This window comes from Callithrix jacchus, chromosome 13 (assembly GCF_049354715.1).
Source record: "Callithrix jacchus isolate 240 chromosome 13, calJac240_pri, whole genome shotgun sequence".
Taxonomy (NCBI): Eukaryota; Metazoa; Chordata; class Mammalia; order Primates; family Cebidae; genus Callithrix; species Callithrix jacchus.
This window is the reverse complement of record NC_133514.1, coordinates 63,535,557-63,556,412: the sequence shown is the minus strand read 5'-3', so window position 1 is coordinate 63,556,412 and position 20,856 is coordinate 63,535,557. Positions and strand designations below refer to the sequence as shown.

The window sequence follows — 20,856 nt, the reverse complement described above, 5'->3', positions numbered from 1 at the left end:
TGTCCCAGGTACAGTGGTGAACAAAACAGATACAATCTCTGTCCTCATTCAACTTACAATATAACAGGGAAAAAATATACTTTTTGACAAAGTCAGGAATTATAAGTATGCAAGGAGATGCTAACTCCATTCTTCCTAAGTCCCTGGCCCTTGAGAACTGAACAAGATGGACTTATTCCCCAACCCCAAAGCCTGTAGAACTTCCTGCCATGTCCAGCCCTGTTCCCCTCCCCTCCCCTACCTCTTCCCTCGCTTAGTACCTCAGAAACTCCAAAACCTTCAGCTCTCCTCAGCTGTGAGTGTACCTATATCCACCCAAGTACTCAGCAAGGAAAATAAAGACTTTCAATTTATCAGAATATACCCTTTCTAGGTGTTTGCAATTATAAATAGAAAAAAAAAAACCCAAACCCAAAAACCCTAATGCACTTTCTCTTCCTTCTTTTCTTCCTTCCTGCCCTCTTTCCTTCCTTTCTTCTTTACTTTATTCTAATGCTGACTTCAGTTCTCAAAGTGGGGTTAACTATTTCCACAAAGGCAGAGAGGGGAGAGAACTGACCTAATGATTTCCCAGTTGGGAAAATGACTCACTTACAAGCTTGTTAAATATATGTATTCCCACTTTACAGAACCATGCTCTTGGAGGAATGAAAAAAGCCCCAATAAACAGAGGCCCACTGGATACCTTTTTGTGTGTATGGATTCTAATACTTGAAAACTAACCAGAAAAGATGAGGAAGTCACAGCTCCCAATGGGCTGTCTTCTCAAGAAGAGGCACAGCTAAAGTGACGTTCCTCTGTTGGTAACTCACGGATTTATTATTTTTGTCCATTATGTCTTTCATTAGCATGAGAGCAACCAAGAAAAATTTCATATGATAAACGTAAACAGATTAATGAATTGAGAGAAACTGCCAAATTGTCTTCAGATTGTTAATGGAAACATTATGCTTTCTATTAAATTTACAGACACCTGCATTTGAATAATTAACCGCTTTTATGAAGCTTGGAGAGAATAGAATCTTCCATGTTTGAGTCTAGTCATCTAGAACAGAGTTATTCAAAACACACCTAGAAAATGTTTCAATACTCATTGAGTTACATGAAAAGACCTTATAGCTAAGAAGAATTAGTCATGAGATTACTAAGATTTGTGAACAAAACTAATGCAAGTTTTCCATCTGACAATTTTTGCCAACTAAATTTTACATCAGATACCTAGGAAGATATATCCAAAAGGAAGTTACAAAATATTTATTTTGAATTGTTGAATAAGGACAAGGAAGAGCAGATAATAATATATTTTAAAAATCAGGCCAGGTACAGTGGCTCACACCTGTAATTTTGACACTTTGGGAGGTCAAGGTGGGTGGATTATGAGGTTAGGAGTTTGAGATCAGCCTGGCCAATGGCGAAACTCTGTCTCTACTAAAAATACATAAATTAGCTGGGCATGGTGGTGCGTGTCTGTAGTCCCAGCCGCTCAGGAGGCTGAGGCAAGAGAATTGATTGAACCCAGGAGGCGGAGGTTGCAGTGAGCCAATATCACACCGCTGCTTTCCAGCCTGGGTGACAGAGTGAGACTCCATCTCAAAAAATAAATAAAATAAAAAATTTAAAAAATCAAAATCAAAATCAAATGCAGTGGCAGAATAGATTCTTGAACCTTAAATCACATTACATAGATACAAACCCACAACACTGTATAGCCTAAAGAAACCTTTGAAATCATCTACCCTAACCTTTTATTTTGCAGAAGTAGTTACTTGCGATTCAAAGTTTATATCATTTTGCAAAATTCACATAGCTAGTTAATATGTAGCAAAAGAAATACTGATCTGCATGCTTCCAATTCAGAACTCTTTAAATAGACACACACACACTGTATATTGACATACACATAGGAGAGAGAGTACCCAAATGAAGTACTGAACTCATAATGTTTTTTGTAAAATTTAATTCCCCATCTTTGTCTTTCTCTCTTAGTAAATAATGAGGATTTATTGTGCTAAGCACTACGCTTGTATTAGTTCATCCCCCCAATGTCCCTGAAACATTGTTATTCCTCATTCCATAACAAGAAAATTTAAAGACTGGCGGTGCAAATTTACTTAAGGTCATTTGGGCCCTCTGAGATCTTATTCACGGACTTCACTGTTTATCAGAGGTACATTTCGGTCTATCAAGAGTGGAACAAATAGCAAAGGCTTCTGAACCACATTATTTTATTACACTCTTTGTGAATTGTGCTTTAAATGAACATAGCTGCTGTTAATCAGCAGAGTGGCTTCACATGGCAGCAGTTTAGTAACAGCTGTGGCCAATGGTGTGCACAGCACATGCAAGGATATTGCCTTCCCAACCTTTTCTGTGGGAAAAGGAAAGGGACTTCATACAAGTTCTCTTCACTTGCACAGATGGAGAGAGGTGGGGGTAAAGGGGAGTTCCCAACCTTATTTGGAAACCACTGAAGCTTTGTCAGTACTGACTTAGAACACCACCAGACAGAAGGAAGAGAGGGCTCACAGTGCATTTGGCATGTAGTGCCCTCTATTGTGCCTGTGGAAATTCTGCAGGTGGGAGAGGAGGCAATTTGTAGGGTTGGCTATTTTTCTTTTATGCAAATGTACTGCTGTTAGAAAAATCTATTTATTACATGTGAAATTCCCAGAGGCAAAGCCCATGTCTCCCTTCTTTATTGTTCATGGTGCCCAACACAATATGGATGGGTAGTAAATGTCACATCACTTTCATATGGAGGACTAAGAATGACACTTTGCCAAGAGTCCTGCTTGCTTCCATTCTCATCAAGTCTCACGAAGTGCATACATCCCAAGAAAGGGGAACTGCTGAAGGCCTGCATCTCTTCCTGAATTTCCATTAATGTTGCACTCATTTCTTCCCTGGGCTAATGGACTCCTCTGCCCCCAACCGTTTTACTCATTTCTTACTCACACCTGCAGAATTTTTATGTGATCCCTGACACCCAACTTCCTATCATTTTCAGCACAGAATGGGAGCTTCTAATTCTACATATACTCTATGACTCTGGAAAGCCTCTAATGAGGCCTCACTACCAGCATGGACATCTTTAGGAGAAAATTTATACTTCCATATTTTTTAAAATGTTGTTTTCCAGGAAATTAAAACAAGATTAATTAATAAGTGTCAATGTTGGCAAATAAAATGGTCAAGAGTGGGGATTTTGTTTTATCTATCTTTGTACCACACAGTTCATGGCATAAGGAAGGCATTCAGTGAATATGTATCAGAATTATAAGTATTCATATTTCCCTTCAATTATTTCCAAAAGCAATTCAATCATAAGACTTCTATGTAAAACATGAGGTGGGACCATCATTACATCCTGATACTTCTTATCAGACAGGCTTACACCAGTAATCCTAACACTTTGGAAGGCTAAGGCAGGAGGATCACTTGAGGCCAGGAACTTTTTTACTTTTTTCTTTTTAAGATGGAGTCTAGCTCTGTCTTCCAGACTGGAGTGCAATGGCACAATCTTGGTTTACTGCAACCTTCACCTCCCAGGTTCAAGCAATTCTCATGCCTCAGCCTCCTGGGCAGCTGGGTTTACAGGGGCCTGCCACCATGCCCAACTAATTTTTTTTTTTTTTTGTATTTTTAGTAGAGATAGGATTTCACCATGTTGGTCAGGCTGGTCTTGAACTCCTGACCTCAAGTGATGTACCCCCTTCAGTCTCCCAAAGTGCTGGGATTACAGGCGTGAGCCGCCACCCCAGATGCCAGGAATTTAAGACCAGCCTGGGCAATGTAACAAGACCCTGTGTCTACAAAACAATAATAATAATAATTAACCAGGCATGATGATATATGCCTGTATTCCTAGCTATTCAGGAGGCTGAGGTGGGAGAATCACCTGAGTCCAGGAGTTCAAAGCTGTAGTGAGCTATGATCATGTCATTGAACTCTAGCTTGAGTGATAGATTGAGACTTTTTCTCTAAAATAACTAACCGAACACCCAGTTGCTTTTCAATTGGGGAATAATGTAGTTACTTCTTACATATTTAAACTTCTGTGGAAGTTTAGATTGAAGGTTTAGATTGAAGTTATTGAAGGTTTGTGACCTTACATGCAAGCAATAACTTTACTTCTACATTTTCCTGTTTCACAGAATGAGAATGACGTGTTAGAAAGGTTATTTCAAATATTAGCGATTATAGGGCATCTTCAGGCCTTGGGAATAAGAATGCCATCTGGATTTCGGCCAGAAACTTTGCAGACCTCTGAGTTTGATTCTCTTGTTTTCCTGACAAGTCTAAATTCCTCCACCTTTTGCAGCATGTGAAAGAAATTGATCTGTGCATGGAAATATTCACACTTATAAAAAAGTACAACTACCATGTATAAAAAGAAGAGCATGTGTCAATCAGGGCCAAATGTCAGTATTCAAACCTATAAAAGAATAAAAATAAAATACCGGAAGAAACAGAAAGCGTTTATAGTGATGACTCAGATCAGGAGACCAATTTCACAATGTTTCATGTGGCAAGAGCTGTATTCACTAAGATTTGGAACTTTAGTGTGTGTGTGTTTTTTTCTTTTTTGTTAGTTCCTCTTTTGAAAAAAAAAAAATGGTTTTTTTTTTTCAAAATTTGCTTAAGACTATAGAGAATAGTAAGCCACAAAACAAAATGACTTCTGTTCATTCATTCACTTCTCTATTATGCTGATGTCTTGTTTTTGATATCTTTCTACGAACTGTCAAAAACTAGAACAGCACCTTGTAGCTTCATTTATACAAACTCACAATTAGGAAGTAAACTTGTAATTATTTTACAAATAAACTGAATTTTAAAATTTTATATAAAATAATTTACTTTTGCATAAATAATTTTACTTTTACAGGCGAGGTAGCTCACGCCTGTAATTCCAGCATTTTGGGAGGCCAAGGCGGGCAGATCACTAGGTCAGGAGATCGAGACCATCCTGGCCAACATGGTGAAACCCCATCTCTACTAAAATACAAAAAATTAGCTAGGTGTGGTGGCACGTGCCTGTAGTCCTAGCTATTTGGGAGGCTGAGGCAGGGGAATTGCTTGAATCCAGGCAGCTGAGGTTGCAGTGAGCCAAGATCGTGTCACTGCACTCCAGCTTGGTAACAGAGCAAGACTCCATCTCAAAATAAATAAATAAATAAATAAATAAATAATTTTATATGTGAAACAAGTTATAAATAATAATGTATCAGATTATATAAATAACAATATAAATTAAGTTTTTTAAAAATAATTATTGTATAACAGTATTACATTTAAAATATAATATTACATTATATATTATAGATAATACTGTTACAACTAATAATAATGGCTGGAGTGCTTAATTCCTCACCAACCATTCCTCCCCAAATAATGAGTCCAAGCCAACTAGAGGCAGCCCATTCCCTCTCTACATAAATAATTTTGAAAAGGACTTGTTGGTCAATGAGATGACAGGGTAAGTAGACAGAAGGCCCCTGGGAAAGCTACTTTTCCTCTAAAAAGAAGTCACTGAAACGAAGCCTGGACCCACTGCAACCACCTTGTGACCATTTGTGCCACTTTTCATTAATACATACATTATATCCATCTTGTATGGATTATGTGCATGTTCTAGGTGCAAGGCACAACTCTGAGTATTAACTCATCTAGTTCTCACGATAACTCTACAGGCAGAAAATATAGTTATCCCTATATTCTAAAGGAGAATGCTCAGGCACTGAGAGGCTAATTTGCCCACAGCTACTCACTCGTAATTGGCAAAGCTGGAAACTGAACCCAGGTGGTCTGACCCCAGCATACATTCTCTTAGCCATGATGACAGGCCAGCTCTCCATGGGAGCTGCTCCGACCCCCCAGTATGCTACCTTCCTTAAAAGTATTATTCTTTACTAATGGCCACCAACCCTTTACACTTTTTAAATGTCCTGCAAGAAAACAGACTCCTGATCAGGGATGGTGCCTCACACCTGCAATCCCAGCACTTTGGGAGGCTGGGGCCATGATGGTCATTTGAGGCCAGGAGTTCAAGACCAGCTTAGGCAACATAATGAGATCCCACCTCTACAAAAAATAATTAAAAAAATAAATCAGCCTAGAGTGGTAGCACGTGCCTGTGGTCCCAGCTACTTGGGAGGCTGAGGTGAAATGATCACCTAAACCCAGGAAGTCAAGGCTGCAGTAATGGCACCACTTCACTCCAGCCTGGGTGACAGAGTGAGACCCTGTCTCCAAAAAGAAAGAAAAAAGAAGAGGAAGAACAAGGAGAAGAAGGAGGAAGACGAGGAAGAGGAGAGGGAGGAGAATGAGAAGAAAGAAAAAGTAGAGAAAAGAAAATAGACTCCTTTGGAATTCCCTGAACAAATTACTAGACTGCTGCAGGGCAGAGAATATAGGAGGTAGGGCAGTAAGAATTTGTTGGAGAGAGGGAATAAGGTGAGAAGGATCAGAGAGAATGGGGACTGCTGGGCTTCACAAGGGGAGACCTGGGGCAACACCAAAGATGGAATCCCAGGGCCTGGGAGAGACAAAAGAGCAGAGTGGGAGGGTTGGGAGCATGTCAGCAGTTTAAAATAGCCACAGTTCAGTGCAGATCTACTGTATATGTGGCCCCCATATATATTATAGTTTTATAATTGATATATCCTACAAAGAATACATACTATATTCTTGTCACACCCATTTCACAGATACACAAAGTGAGGCTTAGCTGGTAAAAGACAAAACCATTATGTGAACCAGGACTGTCTGACTCTAAAGCCTTGCTTCCTGGGCACCACCTCCCCCCAACCCACCCCATATTGTACACTGAACACCAGGAGAAAGTGAGAGGGAAAAAGAGACACTCTAGTTCACAACTTTGCCAAGAACCATAGTTATTTTTCCCAAAATCCATGGCCCAAGGACAGCTTTCCTCTTCCCAAGGGGCCTCCAAATGAACAACTCAAATCTTAAGGAAAGTTTCAGAGTTCATCTGTCTTAAGTTGCTTGGAGTTGATACCAAAAGGGAAACTCTTTCCCACTCTGCCCCACAACAACAAACATTGGAAACAACCTAAATGTCTCCATGCTGTCTTAACCAAAACAGCCGAGTAGGCTTTTTTTCTTTAACTTTTCCAAAAATAAAAACAAACCACATTCAGTTTCAACCCAATTGTTGGAAAAACAAATTATTCTCCCCTACTCCCTCCCACAGCCCTACCAGGATTCATAAGTGAATGAAAACCAGGGAGAGTGGGGTGGAGGAGATGTACTTTAAATGGCTTGAAAACTCAGGGCTCAAGTGTTCAATACAACATGTATTATGAAACTGTGAAATTTAAGACCATATCAACAGCTGCTGATTTAGTCCAGGCACATCTATGATGACTTGCTTTTCCATTAAAATTCTGGGATGCTTGAGTATGGCCGTGTCTGTGAGCTTCCCAGTCATGAGTAGAGCAGAACGAACACTGAGGCATGAAATCAGGCTTAACTCCAACACTGGCCATGCCACAACCTTGGGAGCTTTGGCTCTCACCTGCAAACCACAGGTAATTCCTACCCCAAGGGTTTCTGGGAGAATTCAATGAACTATGGGTGGGAAACCACTTGGTACATAGTAGATATCCACAAAGGAGTGTTTAATGGTTTCTTTCACATGACTTTCTCTTCACATGGTCTGAAGAAAATCATAATCACATGGGAATGTGGTATTGAACCATTTTTCTCTTTTTGCTGATGGGCAGGAAAGACAAGGCAAGGAGGGTCTGGTCTAACCAGTGAGAAGTCCTCTTGGTGAAAAGAAGGGAAACCTGGGTGCACACTGTTGGCAAGGGAGCCTGTGGTTATCATGTATAGTGATAAAGATGATGAAATCTCCTCAGGTTATATAAAAAGCAGTGATGGCCAAGGAACTCCCTGTCTCAGCATTTAGGAGCCCCACCTGCCTGCCTGGAAGCAGAGGATAAAGGGGCCGGATGAGCTACTCTGGATTCCCTTTCCAGTTGGGTCTGCCTGAGAATCTCTTTGGCACTGAGTTCCCCCACATGCCATTTTGATACCATATTCTTATAAAATCAGAGGCTGGGTGTGGTGACTAATGCTTGTAATCGCTGCATTTTGGGAGGCTGAGGCGGGTGGATCACCTGAGGTCAGGAGTTTAAGACTAGCCTGGCCAACATGATAAAACCCCATCTCTGCTAAAACCACAAAAAAATTAGCCTGGCTTGGTGGTGGGCACCTGTAATCCCAGCTACTCAGGAGGCTGAGGCAGGAGAATCGCTTGAACCCGGGAGGTAGAGGTTGTAGTGAGCCGAGATAGTGCCACTGCACTCCAGCCTGGGCCACAAGAGCAAAACTCTGTCTTAAAAATAAAAATAAATAAATAAATAAAATCAGAAATACCAACTCTGCTGGATTTGCAAAACTACATAAATGAAACTCTCCCCTTAACTTGATGCAAATGGTTTTGGACATTTCAAAGAAACCCCACGGGGAACACTGGGTCCCACTGTTCCCCTGCCCTTCACTTTCCTCCCAGCGTCAGGCCTGTGCTTCACTTAGAAATGTTTGGAAAAGGTGCCTCTGGAAGGACAGCCTCTTGCTGTGCTTATTCAGTCGTTCCCCACAGGAAATGATGGAAATTCCTGGCATTCCCATCAGGGAATGGGTCAGCCTTCTGCAGGGCTGTGGTGAGAGGGATGCCTGGAGCCTCCTTGTTGTTGGAGATCGATGGCTTCAAGTCAATGCCTTCTCCAAATCAGAAGATGAAGCCAGGCTTCCATTCCAGGAAGAGTCCCAGGAGAGGAGAGACAGGCAGCCTGCTTCCCCTAAGCCAAGCAACAAGAAGTGGAGGCATCCAAGTGTTTATCTGGAGCAGCTTCCCAAAGAGAGTTTGGCATCTTCTTGGTAAACTCTTTCAACCCCTTGGCATTAAAAGCAGACACTCACCATGTGCCTCAGAAAGAACCTTCCTTTCTGGCTATATGGTTAAGCATATTCGTGCTGTGATTTTTTTCAGAAGCCTCAGTAGTCCCCTATGATTTTAGACATTAGTTTGTCTAAAGCTCTTGGCAAGTAAGAGCTCAATAATTTAACCAGAGCCATGAATTTGAGTTTCCATGTTTATCTCTTTGGTGGCTGGGTTTGGAAAGAGGGCACGGTGACGGTAAGGCATAAGGCAGGGGCATTCAGGGGCAGGGCTGGATTCTCTTCCACACAGATTTCTCATGCTGCTTCAACAGGCCTGGCACTGCGTGGCCCAAACTCTTAGAAATATACTTGCTAATCTGCAACTATTTTTTGAGGAAAGAAAGGGGAAAGTTAAAGCCTGGCTTGTTTGAGGCTATAGCTGTAGAGAGGCCTGTGAAGTTGTGCATAAACAAAACCATTCAAGGACATGCTTCAAAGATCAGACTTACTGACCTCAAAGGAAAAGGCATCTGATCTCTGTTTCGAACCGTAACCCCCAAATAATTTTTCAGCAATTTCCTTAGAACTTTCCCACTTAGTTTTTACCAAAAAACTTGAATTCTACTCCATAGAGGATTCTTCCTTTTTTTTTGTTACCATTTCAGTTTGCCATTTTTCAGATCTTTTTCTCTCACAGCTATTAATAATTCCTATCCCTGAGCCCCAAAGAAGCAATTCTGTCAAAGCTTTGCTTGTCAAATACAAACAGCAAATGTTTCCAGCTGCCCACCGTTGCTCACTGGAAACGTTTAATTAACTCCCACCATGATTTTCACAGGCTGAACCACGTATCTCTTGCTCCTCCATCATCCCAACTTTGGACATCTATTATCATAGCAGATCAGATTCCAAAAATAATGGAAGAGAACCCATTGCGACCAATCAATGAAACTAAGTCAGTCTAGCGCCCCCCCGCCAGTGTGGAAAGGGAGAATGCAGGCTCCAGAGGCAGGGCCCAGGCTATGCGGGTGGTGCTGTGTCTCTTTCCCTTTCTGCTAAGCATAATAATGAAGGATTCTAGAGCCATGTGTGAGGCTTTTAATGAAAACAGTAACTGGGAAATAAGTAGAAAAATATCACTTTTGTGGTAGTATACATCACATCTTTGGAAAATAAAAATTAATATACTGATACCTCATGTCCCAGAAAGTGAACTCTGCCAAATTGTAACTATAGTTACGTCCCAATTAGCTCTGCATACTGAGGCCAAGAAACGCTGACCCCCAAAGCCTGATTAAAGTTTGAAAATGCTCATTTAATTAACCCTTCAAAGTCTCCCCTCATTGATGCTTTTGTCAGAGGAGCAAAGTGGCAAAACCGTCAGACCAAACTCTATCTCTTCTTTAGACACCTGTCCAGAACTTTGGGAATGGGGCTGAACAAGCCTGGTATATGGAAAGACTGAAGAAAAACAGAAGACCTAGTTGAGACTGAACTGCAAAAACGAATCCCTGAGTAAACAAGGGCTGACTGTACTAAATACAATACCATATGAGATCACTGGAGAAGATCGTGGATTTTGCTCTTTATTGTAATAACATGCTGAATTTGAAGAAGCACAATATTATTATGTAAACAGCCTTGACTTCATGTAGCAAACACCTCTGAATAATAACTCCATATGAATAACTTTGGAAACAAGCCTACCCAGTAATGATTTGCTAAAACAACAGCCCCTTTGCCCCGTGAATAACTGACCTCTGTCTCATCTGTAGTCTAAATTTGGGTTGTGTTCATCATACTTGCATAAGCAATACGTACCTAAAATTAAACAATAACTAGACCCTCTATGTTATCAAGTCTATTTTTGAAACTATAAATGGCTACAATGTTACCATTTTTTCAGAAGAAAATCATACCTTTACATTTCTTCAGGAATAACTTTTCAGATCTGTCACACTGATACTGTGTAGCGGCTGTACCAAAATGTGGAGAGAGTGCTAACAGCCCCAGATCTCAGGGGAGCAATAGTACAGTCTTGTGTTTTTATAGTGCTGTAACTTCAAAGCACTTGTCCATCTGACATCACTCTTAACTTCACCGAAGCCCTGTGAGGGCTTTGGCAGGTTCACTCTGCTGGTTGGGCAGACGTAGCATCTGGGACCCACCGAGTTTAAGTAGTTGCTTTCAAGACACAGGACTGATTGGGGCAGGGCCTAGAGGGTTGACCTATCTCTGAACACCTTCCACCTACCACCTTACTATCAACCTGTTGCATGGAAGGGACTTGGTCTTCCTTTAATGGTTAAAGTGTAGCCATGCCTGAAGAAATGGGTTCTTGGGTTCTGCTGGATTCAATCGGCCACTTCTTTGGAATTGAAAACCCATTTACCTTCTAAAGAAGCAGAGTCCTTACCCTATAACCATGATTAAGTCTCCCCAGTGGGGCCAGACTGGGTGTCCAGTCCACTGTAGGGTTCCAGAGCTGCAGGGTCCCCCTCCACAACACGGAAGTTGAAAGGTCACCTCCACTTCACTGCTGAGCCGTTCCCCAAAACAACACTATGCTGAGTGTTACAAGAGAATCTTCTAACCCCAGCTCCAGCTAACTTGCTTCAGCAAGGACATAATCTATCTGGGCCTCATCTCCCTTATCGGTGAAATTAAAGGCAGAATTAAATCATCTCAGGTGGGTGCAGTGGCTCATGCCTGTAATCTCAGCATTTTGGGAGGCTGAGGCTGGAGATTATTTGAGCCCAGGAGTTCAAGACCAGCTGGGGCAACAGAGCAAGATCCTGTCTCCACAAAAAGTTTAAAAATCAGCCAGACATAGTGGCAGATACCTGCAGTTCCAGGTACTCGAGAGGCCGAGGCAGGAGGATTGCTTGAGCCCAGGAATTCAAGATTACAGTAAGCTATGATCACACCACTGCACTCTAGTCTGGGTGATGGAGCAAGACCCTGTCTCAAAACTAAAATAATAAAATAAAATATAGCAAACATCTCAAAGACTCTTCCATTTGCAAAGATCTACTCTGGCCCTATGCTGGATATCCATCACCTTGCCTAGAGGCTGAATCCAAGAATTCTCAGCATCAGGAATGTCTCTTTCATAGACTATTCCAAGGATTCCCATTTTAATTTTGTCCCTCTCTTCTATTTGTACCACTTGGCCTCATTCTCTTCCAGCCTCTGTTTGTGCTCTCTAATATTTGTAAGTGGTTATCATGTCTCCTGTGAGTCATCCGTTACAACTCCCATGCATAACTTAAACACCACAAATTAAAACCTGTCAGCAATGTACTTTTTTGTGTGTTTTTCATCAAATCCCCACCCACCCATCTAACTGGTAACATGCTGAGAAATTTATAAAAAATTTTCTCTCAAGGTCACCCTTTCTACAGAGGCTTTCTCTCTCTTGGGTCTTCATATCTCTACTGAGTTCCAAAACACGCAGGCATCCCCACATTTATTTTGCCTTATTTTGACAAGTTTTGTTTTCCTCTTTATTCTTGTCTTTCTGTGTTTTTTTTTGTTTGTTTGTTTTGTTTGGTTTTCCTTTATAATTCTTGGTTTCATCTTCACTCTTACTACTGCCTTCAGTGAGTCCCTCCCCCCGGCAACCCCCAGGAAAGGAGAACACAGGGCCAGGGTCCCATCGCAGAAACATGGAGTCATGTAGATGATGAACAGGAACATGGAGGAGGGGCAACAGGGCTGCACCCGGGCCGCTCTGCCAGGGAATGAATGCAGGAGAGATGAGCTTGGGGCCACTGTGTTCCTATTCTAAAGTTGTATGTTTTCCCAGAAAGTAATGTAGACGTGTGTGTCCAGAAGGAAAAATGCTAAAGCAACGCAGGAGCCAGAGCAGCTGGGGGTTGTTAACTTTAATCAAAGTCCAGCCAGAATTTTTTTAAGCAACAGGAAGTAGATTCATTCACTTTCATTCTCTCTCTCTCTCTCTCTCTCACACACACACACACACACACACACACACACACTCATTCACTCACATACACACTTTTTTCTCCTCTGTCCTGCTCCATTTCCTCTGGCCAAACACAGAAACAAGCTGGCGGGAAAATCCTCCAGTCCCTGGAGCTGCCTTTGAAACTCTGCAATGACCACTGGCATTTCAAGGCCAAACTGCAGGTCCTGAGAAGCAAGGTCAAAGCAGAGAAGCGCACCCAGTGCAGCAGCCTGGGAGGCAGAGGGCATGTATGAGTTTCCTGCGGCTGCTGTAACAGATTACCATGAACGTGCTGGCTTAAACAATACAGATTTCTCCTCTTATAGTTCTAGGGGCCAGAAGTCTAACATCAGCCTCAGTCAGCTGAAATGAAAATGCAGGAAGGACAGCTCTTCCTCCCGAGGCTCTGAAGGAAGAATCCATTAATGCCCTTGCATTTTTGGCTTCTGATAGCCACCTATATCCCTTGACAGGAGCACATCACAAAAACCTCAGCGTCCGTCCTCACATCACCTTCCCTCTGCAGTCACATCTCCCTCTGCTTCTCTCTTATAAGAACCCTTGTGATGACTTCCAGGGCCCACCCAGGTAACCCAAGATCATTGCCCCATCTCAAGCTCTTCAACTTAATCACACCTGCAAAGTCCTATGTGCCACATACGGTAACATTCAGGTTTCAGGATTCAGGGTGCTGTCACCTTTGGGGGCCATTCCTCAGCCTACCACAGAGCACCTGTGTCAAGACAGGTTCCTGGAAGAAGTCTCCCTCTCACTCATTCATCCTAGGTTCAGAGAGTTAGGCCTGAGCAAAGATGTTTTCTGAATATCGAAATCGAAAAATTCTAGGTATTTTGCTCCTGTCTGGTCACAGATTTGCCTTTCCCACCACACTCTGTCTAGCAGGCCGTCTCCTTCATATTCCGCAGACCATCAACATCCGATTGCTTCCCCATGCCTGGGTGCAGCTCCTGTCCCATGGCCCCTCAGAACTGTGAGAAACCCTCTGCCTGGGACACATACACTTACTTTCCAACCAAAATTGGACCTCAGAGCCACAAACACCCATGCACGTGAAGGGCCTGCCAAGGGCCTGCCAATGGTCTCTGGGGGTCTGTAGCTGCATCCAAGATTGACCATAAAGAAGGAACACAGTTTTGTCAGGACTCACCAAACCGCTTGTAACCGAAGGACTGCACCTCCTCCTCCTCTGCGAAGTCGTCTGTGAGAGAAGAGAGACACAATGTTAACCCTGGCAAGGGGCACAGAAGCTGCGGAGGGAGTCGGGGGAGGGGGGGCGCAGTATTCCACCTGCTCCATTGCCCCTGCTTGTCACAGCAGCTTTCCTTCTGCTGGCGGATCACACCAGGCTTTCTAGAAAAGACCACAGGGGTCTCTACACTGGCTGCTCCTGCTGCGTGGGATGCACTTCCTCTGTTCTTAATGTGACTCCTTCCAATTCAGGTCTTAGCTAAAATGCAATCCTTTGAGATGCTTTTCCGGACCACCCGGCCACTCCCTATCATGCTCCATTAATTCAATGTTTCTCTCTGACATCTTCCTCACAAGTGTGCATGGATTTACTGTTGTCATCATGCTTCCTGCAGAAATAATCAACCATCCAAGGGGTTAAGTTATCTTTAGGCAAGTAACCCAAAAGCCCCGGTTTTTAGATGTCTGGGCTCTGGGGTCATCTGCTTCACTAACTGCTGCCTCTCAGGGACTAACATAGTTTCTGCAATGACAACCAAACTCTTCCCACCCTCCTTCCACTGGGTAACTGAGGCCAACCAATGATTTCCCAGTAAATGCATTTCAAAAGGCAGACTTACTGTAGAAATTCCTAAATGTAGAACCACCATGGAAAGAAGAGATATGTCAGCTGGGCATGGTGGCTCACACTGTAATCCCAGCACTTTGGGAGGTCAAGGTAGGTGGATCACCTGAGGTCAGGAGTTCAAGACCAACCTGGCCAAATGTGGTGAAACCTCATCTCTACTAAAAATACAAAATTAGCCAGCTTTGGTGGCACATGCTTGTAATTCCAGGTACTTGAGAGGCTGAGGGTAGGAGAATTGCTTGAACCTGGGAGGCTGAGGCAGTGAGCCAAGATCGTGCCATTGCACTCTAGCCTGGGCAACAAGAGTAAAACTCCATCTCAAAAGAGAGAGAGAGAGAGAGAGAGAGAGAGAGAGAGAGAGAGAGAGGTTTGATCAGCCAACTTTTCTACCCAAAAGTCCTAAAATCTCATTCCTAACATGGACATGAGATTCCTCATTGCATATAAAGAACTGCTCATCTTACAGTTCTGCCAGGTGAAGGTCTCAGAAGGGCAAGCACTGCACAGACACAATTTCATATTAATTGCACAACTAAAGGACACTTTTTTTCTTTCAAATTTTATTTTAGGTTCAGGGATACATGTGCATGTCTTTTACATGGGTAAATTGTGTGTTGTGGGGGTTTGGTGGACAGATTATTTCATTACCCAGGTAGTGAGCATAGTACTTGACAGGTAGTTTTTCTTTTCTTTTTTTAAATGTATTTATTTTACTTTAGGTGCATACTATATCTGATGTTTCTCCCCATGTTATCCCTCCCCACCCTCCCCTCCCTCCCCACCCCCTGCTGTCCCTCCCCTACCCCCCCCAACTGCCTCAGTTTGTGATGCTCCTCTCCCTGAGTCCACATGTTCTTATTGTTCAACACCCACCTATGAGTGAGAACATGCCGTGTTTGGCTTTCTGTTCTTGTGTCAGTTTGCTGAGAATGATGGTTTCCAGATTCATCCAAGTCCTTACAAAGGACATGAACTCATCATTTTTTATGGCTGCATAGTATTCCATGGTGTATATGTACCACATTTTCTTTGTCCAGTCTATCATTGATGGGCATTTGGGTTGGTTCTAGGTCTTTGCTATTGTACACAGGGCTGCAATGAACATATGTGTGCGTGTGTCTTTATAGTAGAACGATGTATAGTTCTTTGGGCATATACCCAGTAATAGGATTACTGGGTCAAATGGAATTTCTATTTCTAGGTCCTTAAGAAATTGCCACGCTGTCTTCCACAATGGTTGAACTAATTTACACTCCCAACTGTGTAAAAGTGTTCCTATTTCTCCACATCATCTCCAGCATCTGTTGTTTCCAACAGGTAGTTTAGTTTTATTCTCCTCTCACTTTCCACCCTCAAGTAGGCCCCAGGGTCTATTGTTTAGGAGGACACTTTTTGATGACAAGTAAGAGGTATTAAAGCCAGGCCTTCCCAGGGACCCCATCCATTACTGCCCCAGCCTATCTTTCTCTCACAGGCAGCTCAGCTCAAAGCCATGTTCTTAGCACTTACCTTGGCAGAGACTGCCAGGCTGTGGATTCAGAGGGAAGTTAAGTCATGGTCCCTTATCTTGGCTTTCAAGAAAGAAAAGCATATAGGGGAAATGAAGCCTCTGTGATAGTCTTTTTCAGTTCCCAAATGGGACATGATCTAGCTATATCTGAACCTTGAAATGTTACGGAGAATCCAAGATGTATGATATCCATAAACACAATGTGGTGAAGCTCAGACTACTTGTTTTTTATAATGTATTTATAAAATCATATGTGCTGCCTAATCCCAGCATTTTGGGAGGTGCAGGTGGACAGATTACCTGAGGTCAGGAGTTTGAGATCAGCCTGGACAACATGGCAAAACCCCATCTCTACTTAAAATACAAAAATTAGCCAGGCGTGATGGCAAGCACCTGTAATCCCAGCTACGCAGGAGGCTGAGCCAGGAGAATCACTTGAACCCGAAGTGAAGGTTGCAGTGAGCCGAAATCATGCCACTGCACTCCAGCCTCGGGGACAGAGTGAGACTGTCCCCCGCCCCCCAAAAAAATCACATGTGAGACAGTGGTTATTTCTAACAGAAAATGGAGAGGTGTGATATCTTTGCATTTCACCATTATCTTCTTATTCTGAAGAAAGGGAAGAGATCTTGGTTTGGAATCTAGAAGGCCACGCATTTATACTCAAAGTAATCTTCCTACGGCAGGGATTAGAGCTTTAGGTCTTTCTGCATGGAAGAACCTGCTTGCAATCAAGAGAACAGCACCTTTCTCTCTGATTCAGTGATTGGTTAGCTCCATAAATACACATCAAGCCCATACTCTGTTCCTGCTTTACTTACGAATCTGTTATATTAATACTTGACTTGGTAATCTCTTGTATTAATGGCTTCAGCCTCATCTATTCTCCATTAAACGAAAACCCTGACCTGCTATGTCTGCTTAGATATCCATTCATTTGTTTTTTCATTCATTCAATAAACACATGCTTATAGCCTAGCAGAATTTTTTTTTTTTTGCACACACACATACAAATTTATTGTATTCATAGATGGACAAATGGTGTCTGATGAGATACTGGATGTTGGAGGTGCTCCAAGAATTTAATATTTATTTCACCCTGATGTAGAGAATTATGTTTTTCTTTCCCCAGCAATTTCAAGATACAGAGAAATTTTACTTTCATCATTTTAAGTAATAAAATTACTTTGGAGTGCATTAGAAATCACAATCAAATGAAAATACCCTAGAACCCAAGCTGTGGATTTGTGAGTAAATTATTACGGATTATAAAGGGAGGATAAGATTCGAATATCAGAAAACTTGTACACATAGAAGAACTTCTACAAAACGGATGTTGCATTCCTATCTTCATTGATTAAATGAGGCCCACCTACACAGAGGAGGGCAATCTGCTTTACTCAGCCTACCGATTCCATTCAAATGTTCATCTCACCCAGAGACACCCTCACAGACATAGCCAGAATAATGTCTCACCAGATGTCTGTGTACCACATGACCCAGTCAAGTTGACACATAAAATTAACCATCACAACTTGGTAACAAATATGTTCTTTTTCTCAATGAACATTTTACCTATAAACACGTCACATGGGTTTGTGTCTATGCATCTACAGAAAACCTGGAATGCCTGTGCCATGTAAGTGAAAGGAAAAGAAACGGTTGCCTCTCAGAGGTAGCCTAGCAGAATTAATGAGACATGAATCTCAGCATCGATGGCACCCAGACATCAGTGCCCTCAGCCAGCTCTGCCCCTTCCACCACTGTGCCACCTCTGCAGCAGAATCCACTCACACTCACGCACTGTGGGTCACAGAAACGTCATCGAAGATGTCACAGTAGAAACATAAGGGGAGGTTCGTGCTGCACCCCCAACAGCAAACAGCTTAAAATTTCCCATTGGACATGTCTATTCTCCCCAGAAGCTTCATTTCAGCAGGGCTACCATTATCTTGTTTGTTTGTTTGTTTTCTTTTCCCTCTCTGATCTTTTTCCCATGCAGCATTTAGTCTGACTGACTTCTCTCTCCTTCCTGAAATTTCCCTGGGAACTTCAAGTTTCTCATATTTTTGTTATTAAAGCAATTTAGCTGTGTTCTGCTTCTACCTCCAAATTAACATGTACAAATCCATGAGGGGTTCAAGAAAACAAAGGCCTCACAGGCCACCCATCATAAAGCACAGGGTGGGTTCCCTGCTTCTTGTCTTAACCCTCATCCAAAAAGAATTAGGGATTCTTATAACAGCCACTAAAAGAATAAAATAGTCTCTATTTCGTCCAACTCTAAAATTAGAGAGAAAATCACAAGAGACATGAGGGGTACAAGTAAGTCATCACACATGACTTCTGACTACAATTATACAGAAGTGCCTTAAATCAGTCTCTCTCAATGTTTTTGTTTTTTGTTTGTTTTTTTTTGGAGAGGACAGAGATTGGAAAACACTGCATATTAAATCCTTTTGTTGGAAATTCCTGTGAGATGTGCTAAGAGAAGAAAGAAAAACTGGTTAACTTTGTTTTAGTCAATGTTTTCAAAAGTTGACTTTTGCTACCCTTTAGAGTTGGGTGGATTCTGGGCAGGGAAAGCATGGTGCATAGTTTACTGGCTTAGGTGGTCCCCCAGGCCTACTCCCAGATGTTCCCAGCTGCTCAGTTAGCAAACAGCTGATTCAGGCTGATGGTACCGTTGGGTGTTTAGGGACTTGAGGAAGAGGAAGAGGGTAAAGCTGACAGGGCCTGTGGTTATGGGGATTATTTAGATCAAGCAACAATAGCGATAGGCGAGAGCATGAATAGTCAGTGTCCCAATGACTAAAACATGCTAGAGGGCAGAAGACTATGCTAGGGCCCAAAAGGACTGATAGGCAGGTTTTAATGAAGACAAAAAGCCTGATACAATGTGCAATGCTATATTCTATTCTCAAAACCTTTTCCTCACACCATATAGACCCAAGCTCAATGTGTTTTATCCCAGATTGTCAGATTGCCTTTAGAGTATCAGGGCCTGCAAAGGTGATATACTCAGATGAGGAGACTCTTCTGATGTCAGTCTCTTTAGCAACTTACACTTTCCAAAGTGTATCTCTGACAGTCATTGCCACACTACAACATGAATAAGGACGTGGTTAGGATTTAAGCCCTCTAAGCCCTGCAGTGGTCATACCTTGATCCCTGTTTCTGATAGCAATTTGTCTGTGGGGAAGAAGCAACCTTAACATATTAAATGACAAAAAGTGTTTAAGATTTATTCTGTAAGCTCATACTTCCTTGGCTCCCATGCTGGACTTTTGCATTTTCATTTTATTTATGTATTTATTTATTTAATTTTTTAAAGTCTCACTCTGTTAGCCAGGCTGAAGTGCAGTGGCATGATCTTGGCTCACTGCAACCTCCATCTCCTGGGCTCAATCAATTCTTCTGCCTCGGCCTCCCAAGTAGATGGAATTACAGGCGTGTGCCACCACATCTGGCTAATTTTTGTGTTTTTAGTGGAGACAGGGTTTCACCATGTTGGGTGGGTTGGTCTCGAACTCAGACAATCCACCTGCCTTGACCTCCCAAAGTGCTGGGATTACAGGTGTGAGCCACTGCACCCGGCCCTGCATTTTCATTTTAATCCTCCAGGTTACATTATATTTTGCTCGCCTATTTTGAAATGTGATTTTTATTTATTTTTTTCTACTTTCCTTGGTAACTGGCACAGAGCCACACTGGCCAGAGGTTTTGTGACAGAGAATGCTGAACAGAATATGGCTGCTGATTTATTCTTTGCAGCTTGCTATCTCAGAGTCCCATGAGTTCAAGTGAAGTTTAGTTCTGTTGGCTTAAAGAGTCATCCATATTAATACATTCCAGTCAATCTGTGGACAAGTTGGGCACTAGCCCGGCAGTCAGAATTTACCTCTCATTCTTGTATGCTCCCTTGTATCAGTGTGACAGCACTTAACTCTGTCTACCTTATATTCCAGCTCTAGTTCTGACTCCTCCAGATGGAAAGCCATTTGAAGACAGGAAACTCATCACATTGTACCCTCAACAACTAACACATTTATGACACATGATAGGCACTCAACAGAAGTTGTTGAAAATTAAGGAAATGAGAGTTGTACATGTCTCTCTCTTTCCCACTAGCTTATGAATTCAAAAGGAAAAAGATTATGTCTTTCTCTTTTTGCATACTCACCATGTTTGAGGAAGGGAAGATAATATATTTATTCAGTACCTGCTGCATGCCAACTATTTTGCTATGTTTCTGTCTTTTTTCTTTTCTTTTTTTGAGACAGTGTCTTGCTCTGTCATCCAGGCTGGAGTGCAATGGTGCAATCTCAGCTCACTTCAATCTCTGCCTCCCAAGTTCAGCCTAGGAGTAGCTGGAATTACAGTCCTGTACAATCATGCCTGCCTAATTTTTGTATGTTTAGTAGAGATAGAATTCCACCATGTTGGTCAGGCTGGCCTCAAACTCCCAGCCTCAAGTGATCTGCCTGCCTTGGCCTCCGAAAGTGCTGGGATTACAGGTGTGAGCCACCATACCTGGCCGCATTTTATATTTCTGCTTTACAGATAAGAAAACCAAGGCTCAGAGAAGTTACATTACTTTGACCCAAGGTCTCACAGCTTGCGAGT

At 42.3% G+C, this 20,856-nt stretch overlaps 1 protein-coding gene across 1 annotated transcript in view; it reads right to left on the bottom strand.

The window, feature by feature from the left end:
- Positions 1-20,856, bottom strand: part of COLEC12 (collectin subfamily member 12) — a 191,126-nt gene that overhangs the window by 152,459 nt on the left and 17,811 nt on the right. The window contains exon 2 of the mRNA XM_002757104.6: positions 14,052-14,102. Coding sequence (XP_002757150.2) covers positions 14,052-14,102 — 51 coding nt within the window. The remainder of the gene's footprint in view (positions 1-14,051; positions 14,103-20,856) is intronic.